General features: G+C 40.9%; 1 protein-coding gene across 5 annotated transcripts in view; it reads right to left on the minus strand.

Annotated features, from left to right (window-relative positions):
* LOC134342833 (beta-1,4-galactosyltransferase 5-like) overlaps positions 1-24,105 on the minus strand; it is a 90,695-nt gene that overhangs the window by 51,940 nt on the left and 14,650 nt on the right. The window contains exon 1 of one of the 5 annotated variants that reach the window (XM_063041448.1): positions 18,747-19,116. The exons of 2 other annotated variants lie outside the window; for them this stretch is intronic. In XM_063041448.1, coding sequence (XP_062897518.1) covers positions 18,747-18,786 — 40 coding nt within the window. In that variant the 5' untranslated portion in view covers positions 18,787-19,116. Of the gene's footprint in view, positions 1-16,388; positions 16,858-18,240; positions 18,676-18,746; positions 19,117-24,105 lie in introns of those variants that run through there. 2 more of the 5 variants (XM_063041450.1, XM_063041449.1) reach the window with 2 other exon arrangements.

Genomic DNA, 24,105 nt, shown 5'->3' on the forward strand with positions numbered 1-24,105 from the left:
TGGCATTTTTGGTATAGATAAAGGGTTTCCACTGGGGGGCATGCCAGTAACCAGAGGTTAGAGATTTACAATAATCTCAAAATATTCGGGGAGGGAATTTTAAAAAATCTCAAAAATAAACAGCAAATCACAATCTAGAACACTGTCAGAAATAACTGCAGAGAGATTCAATGGATATTTACCTGAAAAAGAGAAAATTTTCAGCACTAGGGCAAAAATAGTGGAGTGCAATTAATTGGATTGTTCAAATAGCAAGTCTTTTACCTCAATTGGTGCTGTACAAGGGTGATCTTTAGAAGCAGCTTAAATTAGCGTTGAGGGATATGTCAGTTTGCTAAAACAGTAAACATAAGTCTAGGCCGAGAACTACAGGTGAGATAGAAAGCTAAGCACTATTGATTAACTGGATTTATATACATTCCTTTTCATTCACCAGAATTTTGTATGCCACCTTCACAATACCACCTCTTAAAAATGTTTCATCCTTGTCTGTTCATTACAATGTTAACCCTTACTGCAGTTTAGTAGTTCATTATTAGTACTACATTCTGATTTTCCTTGACAGCTTTCGCATTTCTCTAATCCAGGGTCTACAATTCTTCCTGGTTTTTACCAGGCTAAGGTAATTTAATAAAATACAATTCATGGATCGAGCTTGATTAGCTCACTTGGAGTTTAACAAATAAACTGGTTGAGGGAGAGGAGCTAAATCTGTTATAAACAACTTATTGTTTCCAAATGGTTAAGCTTGAACAATGTATGTCCGTGTTTATAATATGTGCGTGTGCATATTAAAAATTACAAGATGCATATAACTTGTGATATGATTAGAGTTTTCCCCCATGTATGCTCAACAATTAATCACCATATATGATTCATTTTCAAGCTGGTGGGAAATTTCACAAAATAAAATTGAAAATTTATGACTTCAGATTAAAATCTATCACGTGGGAGGTGTGAGTTGTATCAAAAAGCTAAAACACCTTCTGTAAATTTTCAAGTGTGGCAATCAGGTAAAACCTTACTGTTAATGAAACAAAAATAGACAAAAATTGTGTATGAAAACAAATGAACTACTATTAGACGAAGCATTTTTTCTACCAATTTGTAATTCTTAATTATTACTCAATGTGGAATACTTTTGAAGATCACAGAAAGTGAAAGATTCCATGCAGAGCACAGAGATTTTCAACAGAGATATCAATTTTAGTTAAGAACTTTAATATCAGAATGTGGACTGACCTAGGGACTTTGTGTCATCTCATTGCTTTACAATTATAAATGCTCTTTTCCACATATAGTACAACTTATCAAATTTCTAGAAAATAGTAAACTTCAGGTAGTACACCAAAATATTGACAATAAACAAATCCTAAACAAATAAATTTACATTTTTATTCAGTAACTGAATGTAAATACTCCCACACTTTAAGCATTTCCATCAATTTTTCCTAATCAAGGGGTAGTGGAGGTATAATTTGTCCATCTGTGCTGATCATCCCATCCTTGACTAAGCTGTTCCACCATGAACACGATCTGTTATGAGTCAACATTTTGCTTTCAGATCAGGTCATGCATAACACATACCTCCGCCGCACCACTCAGGTATGTTTCTAGGGTACAGGGGCTAGCGACCCTTGTGTCTGTTTTGTCTTCTATCGCTGCGCAGCAGTGAACTATCTGATTGGCCCATCAGAGTTCTCTTTGGGAACTAGTTGACTTGACCGGCATTTCTGATCTGGCTATTGTTCACGATCGCGCTTAATAAAATGCTATTTCCCCATATCCTTTCAGAGCAAATGCATGACCAAGTAAATTCAAGTTTTCCAGTGAGTAAGCAGTACTTTAAATTTAATCTTTACATTAACAAAAAAAAAAGATCAAGTAACCTTTCCATTAGCTAATATCACTAATTAAGACATGCAGTATATAAAATAGCTTCTTACATTGCTAGTTAAGCATTTTGAGCATAAAAATATCAAAATTACATGTTTTTGATGTCAACATCCTTGTGTACTATTTTTATATTATGTGCCGCACCCTAATGAGCTCATTATCTGTATTCAGACTGGTAAAAATCACAAAGTTAGCTCTAAATTTCTAATACCTGTAATTTTGAAAGAGGTCATTCAAGTGTTAACTCATTTTTAAGAAGTACTTTTCAGTTTCTTGAGTGAGGAAACAGGCTACTTTGCGCATATATATCAAGTTCTGCACATGTTGCTCACTATATTTTGATTTTGTTGATGCTACAGGACAATGATGGGTTTTAGTCTCCTCCCACTATTATCTTTGCCACTACTACTGAAATTGTTTTAACTATTCGGAATTTGATTCCCCAGGAAGCAAGTAAATTATATTACAACACAGTTTAACACATGTACAATGGATTTGCCAGCAGGGGAAAAAATTTGGAAGTCCATCTTCAATTTTGTAACTTTGCAACTTATAGACCATCCTCTGAACAGGTTTCATCCAGCTACCTCTAGGGTAAAGTAACAAATTCATTGTTGGCTTCTAGTATCATGATAGATTAGAAACCTATCTGAACAAAGGCAGGTCAGAATTTGAGAATGCTGCAGTAGGAAATTCACTCCTGAATTAAACTGTTTCTACCATTGACAAAGAACCTCAGGAGCATGACCAGAATAGAGTCCACATGCCTGGACAAGGGCAACTCCACACAATAATTTCCCATACCAAAACATCATGACAAGGCAGACCATCCAGCCCCTAAACATCATCCGTCTCGCTATTGATAACTAGAAACTTAACACAAATCAAAACCTGTTTTATTCAATGTCTGCAGAAATTTTTATTCCTTGTAGTGAAAGGCTGTAAAGTAAAAGGAAAATTATGGTATTAATAACTGAATTGTGCTAAAAATTATTAGGCAAAATATCACTGTTCCTACAAGACTAAAATTGCATTTAGTGACCACTAATAACTTCAAAAATATCCAAATGGTTCAGACGTGTACAAACTGAGGAGATAGTTAGGCATTGATTCCTTAAAGAACCAGTGAGCAATATTGAACAATACTCCCTTCTCAACTTCTGTGCCCAGAATTTGGCAGCATAAATAAGCGGAATACACTGAAGTTAACAATGCTGATAGTTAATCTACATGTTTAATGTGGTCTAAATATTAATTTTAAATATTTACACCTTTCAAATCCTGCAAAATATCTCTGATCAGAGGAAGAATGGAAGAGGCCTTGGCATCTCTATTGTTAGAGGGGCAACATGGTTAGACCATCTGCAGGGTAGGGATGAATAGGACAAAGGGAATCTCTTTGATAGGGTGAGGCAAGGGGTCATCCAAGCTATCCCAATTATGGAAATGACTTGTTAATAGATTGAGAGCAACAAGAGTCAGTAAACAAAGTGAAGCAGCAAATCATAAGTATTTTCCCAGTCTTCCTGTGCATTTTCTCTACATTTGGAAACCAATGATCAGAGTTTACTGCTGCTTGTCGCATTAATTCTACATCCAACTCTAACTTGTAGATCTGTGACCTCCCATGCAAGCTTGGGGAACAGCAACAATTTCAGATAATATCATTTCTCCTGCTTGTATTCTGGCCAGGTTCTGGGTGAAGTTATCCATCTGTAATATGAAGTCAGATTACCATCTTATCCACTGGGCATTTTCAACGTTCTTCTTTCAGATTCAACAAAAGTGAACCACATTTTCGCATCTTTACATGCCTCTTATTGGCTTGTAGAGTAATGCAATGGGTGACAGATGACACATATTGTTCAAAATAGAAAATGTTCTGCATAATTCACAAACTCTACCTTTGAGTTTTTGTGTTGACTTTAAGTGAAGGTGTCTGATGTAATGAAGTCAGTAAAAGGTGACTGTTTTTGGTGTTTATAAAGGAAGTAGAGGGCTGAGGCAAATACGAGGAAATCTGCAGTGTCTCGGCCTGAAACGTCGACTGTACCTCTTCCCAGAGATGCTGCCTGGCCTGCTGCATTCACCAGCAACTTTTATGTGTGTTGCTTAAAGGGCTGAGGCTTTTGTTAAAGCAAATAAATGACTCTTGCATGTTTTATTCACAAAATCCTGGTCTTTTTAAAAAAGGATAAAGGCAAGATTATTCAGGAAAAGTCCAGTAATCATGATTTCTGAAAATTGTCAGTGACTTCAAGCAGCACAAATACTGCACTTAACAAAACAATGCAGCAAGGAGGAAATTGGAGAGAAAATGAAGTTTTATTCACTTAATAAATGCTAACAAATTTATCTCCCAAAGTAGTTTCCTTAGAATCAAAATAAATCCCTCCGTGTTCCTTCAACTCATTCTCCACATCTTCCCATTTCCTTTTTGGTTATGGTCATCTGACATTCAGATGAAAGCAATTTGTCATTTCCTTCAGCGTCAATGTCTGGCACTTCGTGCATGTACTGTTTGGAAGCTGTGAAATAGGAAACCAGTCATGCTCACTTGGCACAGAGTGCATCCAACTCAGTTGGCTCATACCAACTCAAGGTCAATCAGAAATTGTCTTAATCCAGGATAGGAATTTTTCGGTTGTGCAGGTCAAGAACTGCAGAATGAAAACCAAACCAATGTAGCACTCCAAATAAGAATATTACAGAAATGACGGTTTCTCTTAGGCAGATGACTTTACATATGAACACAGAAATTATACGCAGCTAACATATGTAGATAGTGATCACTTGGATAAGCTACCTCAAATCTGCTTCAAGATGCTATAAACATCTAGAAATTTTGAAAAATTACCTTTGTATTGCTATAAAATTATAATTAAACAAGATGGTTTCCTGTACATATATTAGCACGACCAAGTCCACCTGTATGACGAATAAACACTTCTTGGGCTTCCAGCTGGGTACAGGTATCGATTTTAGCCTGTAAAAATTGATACCTAACCCGGATGGAAGCCTGAGAAGAGTTTACTTGTCATATACACTAGGAAAGCACTAGATCCTTTTTCCATTTGCATGGTTTTCAAAACAGCTTTGCAAATTAGTGTGTTTCCGCCCTCTCCCTTCAACTATGTGCTCAGCAAAACTAGGGAGCAAACTTCCTATTAGCTGGAATCTCATGTCAACAATCACAAAGACTTGTCCATATGAGTTGCAGAAATCACCCAGTTTTGTTATCTGTGGAACAGAAAACGATGAGGGAAATAAAACGCAAGTTGTTCATTACAAATAAATAGAGATAAGATAGTACATCAGATTGAAGAGATTGAATTTCCTATCTCCAATAATCTAAGTTTACCGTAGGGAGAATGGAGGAGAAATTTCTTTATTACACAATTTGTGAAGGAGATGGAATATTTTGCCAAAAGGATTGTTTAGGATTGAACATTGCTTGACACCCAAGGTGAGTGTGATCCATGAGAGAGTGATGGTGTAGTGATTAAAAGACCAAATTCCAATCTAGATGCCCAAAATCACAAACTAGGAATAAGACTTCAAATTCCAGCATTGTATCTGGTCCAGTTTATCTCAAGAATGTCTTCATCGGAGCATACCAGGTGGTATTAAACTGATGTCCTGCTACACCTGCTCCAAAATACTACAAATGCTGAAAATTGTGAAATAAAGCAGAAAATGCTGAAAATACATTCCAAGTCAGACACTTACAGAGAGAGAGAAAAACTAAATATTTCAACTATATTCTGAATGAAGGTCACAACTCTGAAATATTAATTGTATTTCTCTCTCCAAAAATGTTGCTCAACCTGCAGTATACTTCAGCCTTTTTTATGTTATTACTTTATGATAATGTGGAATAAATAATGCTTTACACAAGTCTTATCTTGAGCCAACATTCATAAAATACCTGGTCATTTTTCCTTCTAATTTTTTCCCAAATTCATTCACAACTTTGGCCACTTTTCTAAAGTTGCTCATTTTTATTCATCTGTCCCATCTAGTCCAGACAGAGTCTGTGGAAATGATTGTCAATGTTACATAATTTCTTACAAAAAGGTCATTGACGTGAAATAATACTTTTCTCTTCAAAGGTGCTGCCTACTGAATTTCTTGAATCCATTGATTTTTTTTTGAGCCTTTCACCTCATAAATTTGCCTTGTATGCCTTCTTTAAAATAGTTTAATGACTGATTGTTTGCCCAAGGAGTTTCCCTTCACAGGATCAAGGACATGGAGAAAGATGAAGTGTTTAAAAGAGGTAGGTCTCAGTACTTGATGAGTTTCCTTGAACAGACACTAAGGGTACGTCCACACTACGCCGGATAATTTTGAAAACGAAGCTTTTTCTCTTCGTTTTGCCCTCCCGTCCACACTGACCCGGCGTTTTCAGCCCCTGAAAGCGGAGATTTTCGAAAACACTCTCCAGAGTGAATAAATCTGAAAATGCTAAATATCCGGCGTAGTGTGTACGGGGTAAACAGAGAGATTTTAAATCGTTGTCATGACAACACCACAACAACAATGCTTTTTTCTGCTTCTGCTTGGTACTGCGCAAGCTGTTATAATGCACAGTCGGTGTGAACGGCGTGAGAGTTAAATTGTAAAGTGAGCTTTTTTGACTATTTAAAAATGCTGTCATGACGTGCCGGAACAGATTGCCGCAGCATGCATATCGTTGTTTTCTTGAACGCAACAAGACGGCAACGAGACTGAAGCCAGAAGGGTTAGAAATGTACTCACCAAATACTTTGACCCATAGCTTACCGAATAAATACGTATACTCACTTTGCCCTGTTTTCTGTCCTTGCTTGTATGCAGGTGGTTTACCTATTTATGCAAGTACTTCTCTGACAATAGATGTGTAACAGCCTAATGTAACATTGTATGGAAATACAAGATAACACTGATGCAGACATTTATCAAGGTGCTTTATTAATGCAACAGAGTTAGTCAGTTTTTCAATGTTCGTCGTCAGCTGGGTCATACTGTCCGTGAACTCCCTGTCGGTTGCCTCCATACACTCCAGTACTTGTTTTTTTTTAGTTTTAAGTCCTCCTGCGCAAGAGACAAGAGCAATTCCTTTAAAGTTTTTCTACTCTGTAGCTGGACAAACGCGCACCAAGTATATCATTTTCTCTTTGCTTGTTTTCTGTGTCCTGCGCATGCCCAGTAGGAGGAGATTCGCCCAAATATCCACCTAATGTGGACGGAGATATTTTGAAAAACGCTTAGTGTGTACGCCTGTCGTTTTTACTCGAAACCGGCGTTTCCGAAATTATCCGGCGTAGTGTGGACATAGCCTAAGAGACACATTTTCGAAATGTTAGTTAATCAATGATTAGCTAATTTAGCTGATTAGCGGCAGCCAATGAAAAATAGCAAGGGTCAGATGGAGTGGCTATTGTTGGAGTGGGGGAGCTGAGGCTTTGGCATGAATAGGCGGAGTTAGAAGCCCTGGTGTGCAGAGTCAGATCAGCACTTAAAAGAGGCATCGATGAGAAAGCAACACACATCAAAGTTGCTGGTGAACGCAGCAGGCCAGGCAGCATCTCAAGGAAGAGGTACAGTCAACGTTTCGGGCCGAGACCCTTCATCAGGACTAACCAAGGGTCTCGGCCCGAAACGTCCTGTACCTCTTCCTGGAGATGCTGCCTGGCCTGCTGCGTTCACCAGCAACTTTGATGTGTGTTGCTTGAATTTCCAGCATCTGCAGAATTCCTTGTGTTTACGTTTTTAAATTCAATGAGAAAGCACAGGTAAGAACAGACAAGGTTTTATTTTGTTGTTGATCTTGGTCCTTGATTCAGTACAGGGTTTCCCAATAGCCATTCTCTCACTTACAGGTATACGCCTTTTCAGGAGCAGCTGCAGTGATCCCTCTCTGGCACTGTGAGGCTCAGAAGGAAAGGGTACACCCAACCAGCGTGATAGTCACAGGATATTAATAGTGCCAGGGAAGGGGGGTGGGGCAGGTAGGAGATGGTGGCCACAGAAGAGATGCCAGGACATAGTGTGTTACCTCCCAGATGTTAGGGTCAAAGACATTTGAATTGGCTGCAGAAAGTTCTTGAAAGGGACAGTAAACAGCTAGAGATTGTGCACCAATGTCAGGGAGATCTACTTTTCCATCCAGGATTATTTAAATTTGAGTGGAATTTAGGAGAGCTAAATCAGTGAGGGGATGGGTACTCGAAACATAACGAAACATGTAAAACTAGAGATCAGAACAGCCACATTTACAGTAAAAAGGTAGATAGGATCACTGCTTCAATTTGTGTCTATTCTAATGCATGTAGTTTAACAGGTAAAGTGAACAAACTGAGGATGAAGATTGCCTCTAGGGCCTGGAGCATTGTGGCCATAATAGAAATATGGCTGAGAGAAGAACAGGACAGGCAGCTTAGTGTTCCAGGATATTGATGCTTTCGTTGTGGCAGAAGAACAAGTGAGAATGGAGAAGGTGTTGCCTTTCTAATAAGGGAGTGTTAGTAACAGTGTTACTTCAGAGTGCATTCTTCATGGATTATCTCACAAGGCATTTAAGTGGCATTTAGAATTACAACAGGCTCTAAGTAGTCCGCCGGAACACAAGCAGCAGATGTGTTGAAGTTGTGACAGCAGTATGGTAGTGCCAGTGGGAGAGATCAATTTTCCCAGAACTGACTCAGAGTGCAAAGGGCTGGGTGGTACAAAATTTCTACAGTGTGTCTAAGACAGTTTTCATGCGCAACATATAGAACCTACTCAGGAAGGCACAATTCTATTTGTTTTAAAATAGTTATGGAAAAAAATAGAACAGGGCCACAGGTTCAAGCCCTGAACAGGAGCAGGGCCAACTTTAACAGCATTAGGCATGGATCTATCAGGGGTTGACTGGGAGACTGTTTAAAGGCAAAGGAAAAGTTGGCAAGTGGAAGGCTTTTAAAAGCATTCAGTGAAGGGTAGACTGTTGAGGTATAGCAAGGCTCTGGGAAGGAAAAAGGAGGAAGCACATATGCATTTTAGGCAACTGGGTATGAATGAATCCCTCGATGAATACAAAAAAAAGCTTATGACCAGGCTTCAGAGAGAAATATGAAGGGAAAAAAGAGAGTATGAGATGGACCTGGGAGGCGGAGTCAAAGGTAATCTCAAAAAGCTCTTCAAATTATATTAGCACTAAAAGGGTAACATGGAGAGATTAGGTCCTCTTAAGGATCATCAGGGTCGCCTCTCTGCAGAGCTACAGGTAATGAACACAAGTTTTTAATATCTATTTCTCCTCTGTCTTTACCAAGGATAACAATGCCAAAGAAATTAGGGTAATCAGTAGTGAGATCTTGAAATATGTACATATCACAAGGGAGTATTTGCAACCTTGAAGCTCGTTAAGGTGGAGAAATCCCCAGGGTCTGAACAAGTGCAAGGTGGATTCAGAATTGGCTTGATGATAGGAAGTAGAGGATGATGTTGAAGGTAGATTCTCTGACTGGAGAAAGTAACTAATGGTGTGTCCCAGGTGTCAATCCTGAGACTCTACCATTATTTATGTAAATGTTTGGATATGTACATGGCATGGTTAGCAAGTTTGCTGATGATACTAAATCAGGGCGCCTTATTAACAGCGAGGCAGGTTACAATGAATTACAAAGAGATGTTGATCAGTTAAGGAGGTAGGATGGAAAACAGCAAATGGTTTTCAACTTGGGTAAGTGTGAGATGATCCATTTTGGACACTGAAAGCACAGTAGGAACTATATAGCGAATGGCAGGGCACTAACGAGAGTTGTGAAACTTGGTACAAGTGTGCTGTTTGCAGAAAGCAGCAACTCAAGTAGATAGGATGGTGAAAGTGGTTTAGCGTGCTGGCTTTCAACTTCAGCAATCAGGGCATCAAGTTTAACAGTGAAACACAATGATGCAGTTAAACAAGTAGTTGGTGAAAGTGCACTCGAAGTATTGTGTAGTTTTGGTCACCATGTTATAGGAAAGACTATATTAAGCTGGAGAGGATGCACAACACCCCTCTGCAACTAGATACTTTACTTCCTCGCCAGCAGACCACAGTCTGTGTGGACCAGAAATAATATCTTCTCACTGTCGCACCTCAAGGAAGTGTGCTTAGAGCAGTCTTAGCCCACGGCTCTACTCTCTCTACACCCAAGACTGTGTGGCTGTGTGACTCAAACACATCTACAAGTTTGCTGATGACAGTATTGTTGGCGGAATTTCAGATGATGACATGAAGGTGTAAGGAGCAATATAAATCAGATGGCTGAGTGGAGTCACAACAACAACTTTGCACTCAATGTCAGGAAGACCAAGGGATTGATTGTGGACTTCAGAAAGGAGAAATTGAGGGAATAAATACCAGTTCTCATCAAGAAATCAGAAGTGGAAAAGGTGAGCAGTTTTGAATTCCTGGGTGTCAACATCTCTCAAGCTCTATCTTGGGCTCAGTGTATGATGTAATTACAAACAAGGCTAGGCAGCTGCTATATTTCCTTGGCAGTGTGAGGTGAACTGATGTCACCAAAGACACTTGCAAATTTCTACAGACGTACCGTGGAGAGCATCTTAACTGGATGCATCACTGTCTAGTACGGCAGCACCACTGCAAAGGATCAGTAAAAGCTACAGAAAGTTGTAAACTCAGCCAGCTCCATCATGGGCATTAGGCTCACCAGCATCCAGGACACCTTCAAAGGTCATGTCTCAAAAAGACACGTCCGTCATTAAGAACGCCCGTCACCCACAAGATACTCTTTCCATTGCTACCATCAAGGAGGTGCAAAGGAGCCTGAAGCCACACAATCAACATTTCAGGAATAATTTTTTCCCCTCCACCATGAGATTTCTCAATGGACAATGAATCCATAAACACTTCCTCAGTATTTCCCCTCTCTTTTTGCACTAATTTAATTCATTTTTAAAAATGCTTATTGTAATTTATAGTTTTTACTATATATTGCAATGTACTGCTGCCACAAAATGACAAATTTCATGATATATACCAGCGATATTAAACCTGATTCTGATTTAGAAGAGATTTACTTCCTAGATTAGGGGGCCTCAGTTACATGGAGGATTGGCCCCTTTCAATCTTTATTCCTTAGGATGCAAAAGAATGATGGGTGACTTCAGTTGGGGGAGATAGATAGGTGACCAGTTAAAGAATGCTGCAGTACAGAAACAGGCCATTCAGCCTATCTAGTCCATGTCAACTATTATTCTGCCTTGTCCCATCAACCTGCACCCAGACTACAGGTTTTCATACCCCTACCATCCAAATTTCTCTTAAATATTGGAATCAAACCCACATCCACCACTTCCACTGCAGCTCCTCCCACATTCTCAGAACCCTCTGAATGAGAAAGTTCCCCCCATGTTCCCCTTAAACATTTCACCTTTCACTCTTAACCTCTAAGAGTTATAGTCTCACCCAACCTCAGTGAAAAAGGCCTGCTTATATTTACACTATCTATACTGTTCATAGTTTTGTGCATCTCTAACAAATCTCCCCTCATTCTCCTACACTCTAGTGAATAAAGTCCTAACCTATTCAACCTTTCCCTATAATTCAAGTCCTGGCAACGTCTTTGTGAATTTTCTCTGCACTCTTTCAATCTTATTGGTTTATTTCCTGTAGGTAGGTGTGCATTTCTGGTCACAATAGTTCATATTAGGCCTCACCAATATTTATACAACTTCAACATAACATCCCACTCAATATTTTGATTTATGAAAGCCAAGTGTTTTTCCCCAGGATTGGAAGTGCAAAGCTAAAAGGTGTAGATACAAGTGACATTTTTTTAAAAAATCACAGAAGGTATTGGGCAACTGAAATGGGCTGCCAGAGGAAGTGGTTGTGGTGGGTACAATTGCAACAACTGAGGCATTTGGCTAGGTACATGACAGAGAGGGGCTTGGAGGGAAACGGGCCAAATGTGGGAACTAGGACTAGGAAAGAGGCTGCCATGTTTGGCATGGGCCTGTGGAATCAAAGGACATGTATCGGTGTTGTGTTACTCTTGATTCTATCCTTTTATTTCTGTGTCATCAAATTTCAAGATTGAACTCATCTGGTAATTATCCACTGAAGTATAGTTTCTGCTTTAAGTTTGGTGGAGTCATAATTACCTTAAACCAGTTTATCTATTGCAATATTGTACTTCAGACAGTTGAATACCAAATGTTCTAATAGAATTTTCTATGCTACTACTTGCCACAAGACACACTCCCATACATACACCCACAAACAGCTCTCTATGTACAAGTTCAAATTGGTTTCATGTAGAGAATACATTGAAGCCTTCATCATGGCCATATCTGAGTTAGGGCCAAAGAAGCTACACATTCCCCTTCAGAAAGGTCTGTGTAGATGAGTGTGTGCCTTTGGGAACATACCGTACATGCCCAAACAAAAAGCTGTGGAGGAACCAGGTGATTCATAGCCAGTCTGAAAATCTGTGCCAAACAACTAGCAAGTGAGTTCTATAGATCTTCAGTCGAGGTTCCCACCTGCTTCAAAAGGGTTTTAATCATACCAGTGCCCAAGAAGAGCAGGATGAGCTGCCTCAGTAACTATCACCCAGCTGCAGTTACATTAACTGTGATGAAGTGCTTTGAGAGGTTGGTTATGACTAGAATGAACTCCTGCCTAGGCAAGGAATTGCACCCGCTGTAATTTGCCTATCACCAGAATAGGTCTACAATGGATGCAACCTCACGGCTCTCCACTCTGCCTTGGGTCACCTGGACAATAGTAATATCTACATCAGGATGCTGTTTATTGATCACAGCTCAGCATTCAACACAATCATACCCTCGGTCTGAGTCAAATTCCAAAACCTGAGCCTCTGTACCTCCTTCTGCAACTAGAACCCTGACTTCCTCACTGGGAGGCCACAGTCCAAAACATAAAAATTAATTTGAAGGAAAAGATGGGAGCCCAAGAGATGCAAGCCTCAGTTTGTTCTTATTTTAGGCAAGACACGTACTTATCACATGGTAATGTCATAATGTATGTAATTCACTTATTTTTCCATTAGAACCATTTATGCTTTATTTAAACAAACAATGCACTGCTCCACACAGCACAATTTGAGGTCATTCTTATCCTCAGACGTTAGGCTCTAAAATGAGTCAATGTATAGCTAGGGAAATGATGGCTTCCTCCTGTTAAACTGATGAGGTAACATTTTTTATTCTTCCTTACTTCTCTTCTAATATTTGTATATCTGTGCACTTGTAATGCTACTGTGACACTAATTTCTTTTGGGATCAATAAAGTATCTATCTAATCAATATATTTACAAGATTACTCAAAAAAGACTGAAACATTAAATACATACTATGCAGATTGAAAATAACTTCATCTCCTCACTGACAATCAACATGGGTGCATAGTACTTGATTAAGAGTAGCTTTAAACTTTAAAGCACAAAGTTCAGTAACTCTGCATGACTACAGTCCAATTTACATGCCTAATAACGAATCTCAAAGGCCATTTGTACTATTAACTGTGCTTCATGTACATTAAGCAATTAGTAAATTAATCTATATATCTGTTCAAAGAGGAGCAAGAAGAGTTCAAAACCTGAAACAGAAATTTTGTTTTTGACAAGAGGTTAATATTTAAACATGATCTTTTTCTTTGTAAAATTAGTTTTTTTGATGATCCAAAAACAATTCTACTCCACCAGTGTGCTGCTTGATGATTGGAGTAGCTGGGTTGGTGTCAGAGAAGGGCTGGCCAAGGTGTCAAAGGAAACATTTGAGATGTCAGAGGAGCAGGTTTGGGAGCGGAAGAGCTGACCTGGCTGCAGAGAGTTTTACTGCCCACTACATGGAAGCATCGAAGTTGGTACAGTATAACCATGGGAGATTGTCTCTGACATTTCACTTGCAATCACAAGACTCTGTTGGACAGTGATAATGTAAAATGCTCAGGCCTGTTATCCTTGTCTGGTGGAGGAACAGTCGACATGGAGCTGTGTAGCATCGGCTGCAGCGAGAACTAGGGCTCGAGCCTTGTGCTTGCCTGCTGCTGCTACAGACCAGGTGAGAGATGTGGAGCGCTACAGCATGGTGACCAAGCTTAGCTGGGGCCTAGCCTCTCCCGTAGATGCTGCCCTCCCATGTTTGAGAGGTGGAATGAAAGACTGGATGGCATGAATCTGGACACCACCAGGAGACTGTACCATCGATTTCCGGACATTGTCATTCAGGGTCTTCGACCATATACATGTTTTTATTTTGAGAGAATATGCTTCGTTGCTCAATATTTTCAATTATGTTACTGCTATTATTGAACTTTTGCCTGCTATTGTGAATACCTTGCACCTTGACCACAGTTGAATGCTGTCTCATTCAGCCATATCTATGTAAAATAAACCCTTCAATTCAAGTTCCAATTCTTGCAAATACACGCCAATCTTTGAACAACTACAGCTGAAAGGTAGTATATTCCATAAGAGGTCTGAATTTAAAATTCTTTGCAACTATCCACCCAATTAGAAATATAAAGTGCATTTCCTGGAGAAAAATGAGGATTATAAATGATAAGTGTCAAAGTGTAGTGGTAAAGAAGAGAGTTTCACTAAAGACTATAAAAGAGCAAGGGAATGCTCTGGCTGTTACTTTAGTAATTATAGGCCATTTCTGTACAAGCACCATGTATTGCTTGGGTTCCATTTTGTTTTAAAATTTTAAATCACCTAATCTTTATTCCAGCTCTAGAATATGAAATATTAACGTTAGTGCAAAAAACTAATTTTGCCTACCTTTTGGCAACTTTATGCTCCACTCTAAACTAGATTGCAGTCGGTACCGGTAGTAATGTTTAGAGATTCACAGCAAGTTATAAAAGGGTTGTGCAATAATGGAGCTTTCTTTTGAAAACATGGTTTTTCAGAGGACAGCGTGAATCAAAATAAACTGTCAATTTATTTTTATCAGGTTTTTAAACATCTGCATCAGAATGGCACAATTTCCTAGCAACTTGCCTTTTATTGGTTTGTATTTTAGACACTTAGAACTAAAAACACAAAATCCTGCCTAATGCTCTCCTGGGCCAGATTTTCCTTTGGTTGATGTTGCAATTCTAATCCAAATTACAATGTGGGATGACAGTAACTGAATTGGGAGAATAAGCTTATCAAGGGAGTATATATAATGTAGTGACTTTATCAAGGGAGTGAGTGAGTGAGTGAGTGAGTACATATATATACATATATATACACATATACATACATATATATACATATATATCGCGACCCACTTTCTAGCACACACGAACCGGCTCACGAAACAGCGCGCGCAGAGGGCCGGCCCCAAGAAGGGCGCCAGGCCATCTTCACCAGCAGGGGGAAAATCCCGCGCGCGGAAAGGGTCTGGGAATATGCATTCCCCACAGCAGTCACGCCCCAGGGAGGGCAGGAATGGGAAGCCTTTAAAGCAGGCTGCGAAGTTTGAATAAATCTCTTTCATTGCAACTCCAACTCACCGACTAGGTGTGGTTATTTTAGCACTGTGTGTAGCACACCGCTACATATACATATATACACACACACATTATCTAGGATGCCTCAGACTTCTGCGGCATTGCACTGTACATTTTATACATATATATATATATATAAAATGTACAGTGCAATGCCGCAGAAGTCTGAGGCATCCTAGATTTCAGATAGTATGGCCTCCACAGAACTCTAATTTCAACATCATTCAGGCTGTCTCCGATTATCTGTTGAGATAGAAGCAAGTGAGACAGCCAAAGTCTGCAGAAAAACTGTGAAAGTTCTGCAAGATGCTTGGAACAACCTCCAAGCCAATTTTTTAAATATACAAAACTGCATGATACTGTACCCAATAGAAATGATGCAGTTTTAAAGGTAAAGCATGGTCACACCAAATATTGATTTGATTTAGTTTTTTTTACTGCTTACTGATCTTTATACTAATGTTTAGTTTTCATTTCATTATTTTTGAAAACATTTTCATTTTACATAAACTTTTTTACATGCGCATAAGGCTATTGCCAATACTATATATGGATAAGCAAATTTAATAGTGAATAAAGTGATAAGATTAAGTTTTATTTCAATTATAGACAAATTAGATTATTCTCTAGAAAGTTATTAACCATGAAAAACAGCTAACAAGCCTGCAGATTGCACTTTCTGTCTTTTATTATTATTTGTACATAATTAACAACAGAATTGATCTTACAGGTAAACAAACACAAGAGTTGGAAGTAATAGTTCACTGGAGAAAAGTAGCTTAAGTCAGGAAGTGTTCTTGACAGAAACTGTATGCACAGGAGTAATTTAGAGAATTACTTTTAAATACTGTTTCATTGGTTATAAGGGTAATTGTGACTACATTATCCAATTAATAAATTACCATTGTTGATTATAAGAAAACCAGCAAATAATGCCACACTTTTTTCCTTCAAACATTAACAGAAAATTATTGAAATGAGTGCTTACGTAAAGGAGTGTTGGGGTGGGCATAATCTCTGCCAAAGAAGCTATAAAGTGCCCCTTCCCTCTGCTAGCCTACAGCCACCCTTTGGCAAATTGTAGCACCTGCTTAGCCCAACGATCAGGGTCACATGCAGCCATGGGAGTAGCTGGTCCACATCACAAATCTTGGTTACGTGACCGCGGACAGCAGGTAGACGATCTCTGCAGAGTAATGATAATGGCTGGGGTCACCCATCTTGTAAAGACACTGCCCAGAAGGCAGCAATGGCAAACCACTTCTGCAGAAAAATTTGCTAAAAGCAATCATTGTCATGGAAAGACCACGATCACCCATGTCATACAACATGGCACATAACTAATGAATAAACAAGCCTATATAAAAAGTGTTGTTCCTCCACCGATTAAACTATGCTCACCTCTATGCATGATTTTCATGAAATTTAATAATTTTCAAAATATTACCTTAATGGGAAATGTAATATCTGCATGAATCCCTCAAAAGATACCTCCCAAATAAGTCTTAAGCATTGTTTGCATTAAGCTAAAATTAAAATATTAATTTCCTACTCAGGGATTTAATACATAACACAAATTTTAAAGGAAACCATTCTAAAGTAAACATGAAAATACATACAAGGGCAGTTTGCAAAAATAATATTCAGGTACAGGATGTATTGAAAGCATCAAGAACACATGGCTTTTCATCACCTATTCTGAGCTGGATGTTAGACTGCAGCAGAAAACCATCCAGTTAAGATTTTGACATGCACCTTTAAATGATGGGAAACATTCTAGGAAGTAGGAGCAACCAAATATGCCATGCCACAAACAGATGAAGGCAGATAACTGAAACTAATGTCTTGGGGTTAGAAAAATTAGTCTGCTTGGAGCTAGCACAGAATGTGGGCCAAGTGCCCTCTTCCTATGCTGAAAGAATTCATTGATTTCATAAGCAAATGCTTACTTAAGTTTTCTTGGAAGTGCAATTGCATGGCTGGGAGGTTTTAAGAAGGAAATAGAGGTTAGGGCCTCAGCAGCTGAGGAATAACTATTCATGTATGAAAGCTCAACCCAAGTGCGCAAGTATTTTAATATTGCAAGAATATGCAGAATTGAGGGACAGACTTGAATTCAAGTACGTACATTTTTTTTAAAAAGGTTGCTTATTTTTAGGGTAGATTTGGTCACGTATCTTAGAGTTGTTGGGAGTTAGGGAGATTTACAACCCTACAAAAAGAAAAAAAAGAGTTCAACTACACTCTGTCCCTCGACTGTAGAAAGGAGAAACAAAATTTAGTAATGAAACAGATGTGAAATCCAAATACTGACCGAAGTTGCTATTCTGTCTCAGAATCCAATAAAGCAATTTTAAAAAATTTTTTAAACGTAGTACTGAAAGAGAAAACTGTTCACTTCTGTCTCTCATAAGAATGGAATATCAGGGCCGGAAAAAAAAGTTTTTTCCAGGTTATAACTAAGATAAACTGCACTCACCTGGAAGAGTACAATTAAACTAATAGAGTGATGGGTTAGTTTCAGCAAAGAACAGAACTGGGTTGGCTGCTTGTTCCTTGTGTGGTGTGTTTCTTTAACAGGATTGACCATGCAATGGCAATATTACTGGGGAGCTCACAAAGATTTCATTATCTCAAGAGAAAGTCATATACACCCAGACCCCGCTTAACACTGAGGATACATTCCACGGAGGTGGAGCACTATGTAAATCAGCGCTATGCGGGGTCATTATAACATTATGTAAATGTACATGCGTGCCTGGTTTTTAAAAAAAAATCAAAGCCAAGATATATGAATACACAGTAATTCGTGGAGTAACAAACACACAAATAGGCCTCACCCGGACATCAGTGGAGCAGCAATGTATCACAGCAGTAGCAGAGGGAATACCTTTGAGGGACTACGCTGTGGGTCCTCCTCTAACTTTGGCTTCTTCTTCAAATAGGCAACGAGATTTGACTGCCTTTTCTTAAGTTTCCTCTCATGAAGTAGTTCTCGGTAGCAGAAAATCATGTCACGAACACCTCTCTCTGACTTGCTGCTTTACTCCAGTCAGAGTCATTATTAATGAACTGGTCCATGAGTTGTGTGATCGTGGTGGTGCTAATGCTGAGGAATTCTGAGTGAGGCTTCTTGCTGGTGTTTCCTCCACATTGAAGACTAGCTCCGGAGGATAAACATCCTTTTCAATTATAGCCTTCAGTGTTCCAGGAAAATCCTGGGCTGCCTTGCTATCTGCACTAGCTGCTTCACCAGAGATACATATACTATGGAGTTTACAGTGCTGTTTAAATCTATCAAACCAACCTCTGCTGGCTGTGAATGTTATCGATGCATCTTTCTCACCTGCTTCCAAATGCCATATCACTTGCAGTTTCACATCCATGCTAATGCTCTTCCTAAACACCTTCGATGTATTGCCCTCACTGGAAATTGAAAGCTATTTTCCAGGCATAATGGATGAAAAACAAAGAGAAATAAATTGGCAAGGGAGCAAGAACATTTCCACATACAGGGGAGGCAGAGTGTGAACTAATATGTGATTGGCGTATGTAAAGCGCTCTCATTGGCTGATTGAATGTTTACTGTAGTGGCAGCTGCTCTTGAGAATTTTAAGTGTGGTTTAAAATTAACTTTTGTCATGTTTTTAAAACATCAATAAATAAATGAACAACTGCATTTTAACAGATCAGCGCTATGCGGTGTCTGAGTGTACACAACATTGCTGATGCTGATGAACAGCATGGTAGCATAGTAGTTAGCACAACACCTTTACAGTACCAGTGAGCCGGGTTCGGTTTCCGCTGCTGTCTGCGAGGAGTTTGTATTCTCTCCCCGTGACATCAGGTGCTCCAGTCCAAAGGTTAGCTGGTTAACTGGTCATTGCAAGTTGTCCCATATTCGGCCAAGGTTAAAATGGATGTTACTGAGCGGTGCGATTCGAAGGGCAGGAGGGGTCTCACCCACACTGTCACTCAATCAATCAATAAATAAATATATAGACAATGGTAGCAGCAAGACCAAATCTCTTCAGGTGAGCCTGATTCAGATTTATTCATCATACATACAAGGAAATATACAGAGAAGTGAGTTGTTTAACTAACACACCCAAGGATGTGCTGGAAGCAGCCCACAAGTGTCACCACACATTCCAGTGTCAACATAGCGTGCCCCAATGTTCAGTAGGGCACCACAAAACATAACAAGCAACAAAAATAAAACAAGCCCTATTTCTCCCACCCACCCACAGGTGGTCCTGCAACTCCAGGACAGGCTTCGACTTCTGATTGATCTTCATACTCCAATCTGCAGTATCTACCTCTGGAATAGCTATTGGTGGGACACTGAACTCTGGGTGCCTCCTGCTCGCACAGACATCCAATCCTGGGGCCCACAGACCTGCTACAGCCCAATATCCATGGATGTCCTTCGTCACCTGTCCACGTTGCTCATCTTCAAACAGAGTGGAGGCCTAGACTCTGGATGACCTTCACCACCTACGTCATTCGACTTGGAGTGCAGAGCAACTAAATTCCAGCCCGACTTTTAACTCCTCCTCATCCCAGTCCCTAAACCTTAACCAAACTTTAAAAAAAACTAAGTCTGATCACAACCTCAAGAGGAAAGCAGCTTGGCACCAAGTGCATATGCTAGTTTCCCATTCATCCATCAGATACATCAATGAAATTGCTCAACAATTGCTTTGATTATCTACTTAGTAGCAATGCGCATAGACCCAGCAGTGAGGAACACTACAGAGCTTTGTCCAGTATCACTGTATCAGCTCATCGAAAGAGTGGACTTCAGCAGTCAAGTGCATGTCTAGGCAACCCTTCCAGAACAGAACAGCTAAAATATGAACCAAGGAGGCAATCCAGGACCATATCAAAAGATCAGGATCCTTCAAATACAAGTGAGAAGAGTTAGTTGTATAGTTTTAGAAGGAAACAGTATCTACTGAGATTACAGAGATGATGAAAAATCTGTTGTTGTTTGTCCATCGTTGATGAAGACCTCGACACCATTAATCACTTTGAGACTGGATGCGGTGTGTCCAAAGATGACTGGTCAGGCCAATTCGGGCACGAAATGTCTGGCACATGTTGGGCAGACACGTGTAGGCTCTGAAGTTGTTGCGCTGGTGGCTCTGGACTTGCGCAGCTCGCGCTTATGTTGTGCTTCAGTAGTGCGCCTTGCCTCGTAAGCTTGACAGCCCTTGTGGATGAGGCCGTGCCAAGTAGGGCAGTTTTGTGCCAGCGTTTCCCAGGTGGCCGTGTCTATGTCAAGCGACTTCAGGGAGGCCTTTAGTGTATCTTTGTAACATTTCTTCTGCCCTCCATGCGAGCGTCTTCCAGCAGAGATTTCCCCAAAAAGGGGCTGCTTGGGTATGCGCTCGTCCGGCATGCAGATGACATGACCTGCCCACCGGGTCTGTGCTCTCATCAGCAGTGTGTGGACTGATGGTGGACTTGCTCTAGAGAGAACTTCAGTGTCTGGTACTTTATCTTGCCATCTGATGCCTCATATTCTGCGAAGACAAGTCATGTGGAAATGGTTGAACTGTCTTGCATGCCTTCGATACACACAGTCCACGTTTCACAGGCATACAGGAGGGTAGTGAGTAGCACGGCTCTGTAGACCATCAGTTTTGTTGCTGGACTGATTCCTCGACGTTCCCATACAGTGGAGCGCAGTCTGCGAAAGCAGAACTTGCCTTTGCTATTCTGCAGTTAACTTCTGTATCAATAGTCACTGCTCGGGAGAGGGTGCTGCCAAGGTAAGTAAACTGGTCCACTGCCTGTAGTTTCTGTCCTTTGATTGTGATTTTTGGTTCTGTGCACGGTGCATGAGGAGCAGGCTGGTGCATCACTTCAGTCTTTTTGACGTTGATGGTGAGTCCAAAGTTGTCACAAGCCGTGGAGAATTTGTCCATATTGACTTGCATCTCTGGCTCCGAGCCAGCATACAGGGCGCAGTCATCGGCAAAGAGGAAGTCTCTCAGTACAGTCTCCTTCACTTTGGTAACAGCCTGAAGTCTCCTCAGGTTGAAGAGCTTCCCATCCACTCTGTACTTGAGGCTGATTCCAGCATCACTGTCCTGCAAGACATCATTCAGCATGGCAGTAAACATCATGCTGAACAGTGTGGGTGCGAGCACATAGCCCTGTTTGATGCCATTGGTAACTGGGAACGCCTCAGAGGATTCTCCGCCGTCCAGCACTCTGGCCATCATGCCATCATGGAACTGGTGTACCATCTGAATGAATTTGGCAGGGCAGCCGAACTTTGACATGATCCTCCACAGGCCTTGTCGGCAGACAGTGTCGAAGGCTTTCATGAGGTCAACAAAAGTTGTGTAGAGTTCGCGATTCTGCTCCTGACACTTCTCCTGAAGTTGGCACGCGGCAAAAATCGTCAGCAGTCCCATGACCTTATATCTACAAAAGGGAACAATATTTCTACAAAAGGGAACAACCACATCCTTACAGATTTATGATTATTTACTTGATCTGGCAGGTACATTGCTCACCTCTACTATTCTCATCTAAAATGCATTACTAAAACTGAAGTTTGCCTGCCTTTTTAAATTCTGATGTCTATATTGAACATTTAGGACAGACGGCAATAGACTCATCTCCACAGTTCCCCAGCTAAACACGGTACAGAAAACCAGCATTTCTGAACTGACTGAGTACTGTTATATTGATAAGATGGGCATCAAGTAGAAGCGGTGGGACATCATGTTAGAGCTGCAAGGCTGCACCTGGAGTACTTTGTACAGTTCTACTCACCATACTGAAGGAAGGATACGATTAGTCAAAGGTGCAGAAAAGAATCACAAAAGTGTTGCCAGAAAGTGACAAGACAAGACTGAATAGACTGGGACTGTTTGATCTGGAGCACCTTAGAGGTTTATAAAATTATAGTCATAGTCACACTTTATTGATCCTGGGGGAAATTGGTTTTCATTACAGTTGCACCATGAATAATAAATAGTTAAATAGTAATATGTAAATTACGCCAGTAAATTATGAAATAAGTCCAGGACCAGTCTATTGGCTCAGGGTGTCTAACCCTCCAAGGGAGGAGTTGTAAGGTTTGATGGCCACAGGCAGGAATGACTTCCTATAACGCTCTGTGCTGCATCTTGGGGGAATGAGTCTCTGGCTGAATGTACTCCTGTGCCCACCCAGTACATTATGTAGTGGATGGGAGACATTGTCCAAGATGGCATGCAACTTGGACAGCATCCTCTTTTCAGACACCACCGTGAGAGAGTCCAGTTCCATCCCCACAACATCACTGGCCTTACAAATGAGTTTGTTGGTTCTGTTGGTGTCTGCTACCCTCAGCCTGCTGCCCCAGCACACAACAGCAAATATGATGGCACTGGTCACCACAGACTCGTAGAACATCCTCAGCATCATCCAGCAGATGTTAAAGGACCTCAGTCTCCTCAGGAAGTAGAGACGGCTCTGACCCTTCTTGTAGACAGCCTCAGTGTTCTTAGATCAGTCCAGTTTATTGTCAATTCGTATCCCCAGGTATTTGTAATCCTCTACCATGTCCACACTGACCCCCTGGATGGAAACAGGGGTCACCGGTACCTTAACTCTCCTTAGGTCTACCACCAGCTCCTTTGTCTTTTTCACATTAAGCTGCAGATAACTCTGCTCACACCATGTGACAAAGTTTCCTACTGTAGCCCTGTACTCAGCCTCATCTCCCTTGCTGATGCATCCAACTATGGCAGAATCATCAGAAAACTTCTGAAGATGACAAGACTCTGTGCAGTAGTTGAAGTCCGATGTGTAAATGGTGAAGAGAAAGGGAGACAAGACAGTCCCCTGTGGAGCCCCAGTGCTGCTGATCACTCTGTCGGACACACAGTGTTGCAAGCACACGTACTGTGGTCTGCCAGTCAGGTAATCAAGAATCCATGACACCAGGGAAGCATCCACTTGCATCGCTGTCAGCTTCTCCCCCAGCAGAGCAGGGCGGATGGTGTTGAACGCACTGGAGGAGTCAAAAAACACGACCCTCACAGTGCTCGCTGGCTTGTCCAGGTGGGCGTAGACACGGTTCAGCAGGTAGACGATGGCATCCTCAACTCCTAGTCAGGGCTGGTAGGCGAACTGGAGGGGATCTAAATGTGGCCTGATCATAGGCCAGAGCAGCTCCAGAACAAGTCTCTCCAGGGTCTTCATGATGTGGGAGGTCAATGCCACTGGTCTGTAGTCATTGAGGCCGCTGGGGCGCGGCATCTTCGGCACAGGGACAAGGCAGGATGTCTTCCACAGTACAGGGACCCTCCGGAGCCTCAGGCTCAGGTTGAATACATGGCGAAGTACTCCACATAGCTGAGGGGCTCAGGCTTTGAGCACCCTGGTACTGACACCATCCGGTCCTGCAACCTTGCTTGGGTTGAGATGTTTCAGCTGTCTTCTCACCCGTTCAGCTGTGAAGCCCACCGTGGGGGGGTTTCATGTGGGGGAGGGGTATAGTCATGAGAGCAGGGTGGGGGACTGTGAGGGGGGTAGGAGGGGAGAGTGGAATATGTGTTGGTTGGGAACCGACAACAGATGGCTCATGTGGGGGATGGGCAGGGGTCACGATGTCAAATCTGTTAAAGAACAGGTTAAGTTCATTGGCCCTGTCCATGAGGGACATAGTTAAGAAGGATGGTCATAGACCTCCCCCTCCC

The sequence above is a fragment of the Mobula hypostoma genome, chromosome 2 (genome assembly GCF_963921235.1).
Source record: "Mobula hypostoma chromosome 2, sMobHyp1.1, whole genome shotgun sequence".
NCBI lineage: Eukaryota > Metazoa > Chordata > Chondrichthyes > Myliobatiformes > Myliobatidae > Mobula > Mobula hypostoma.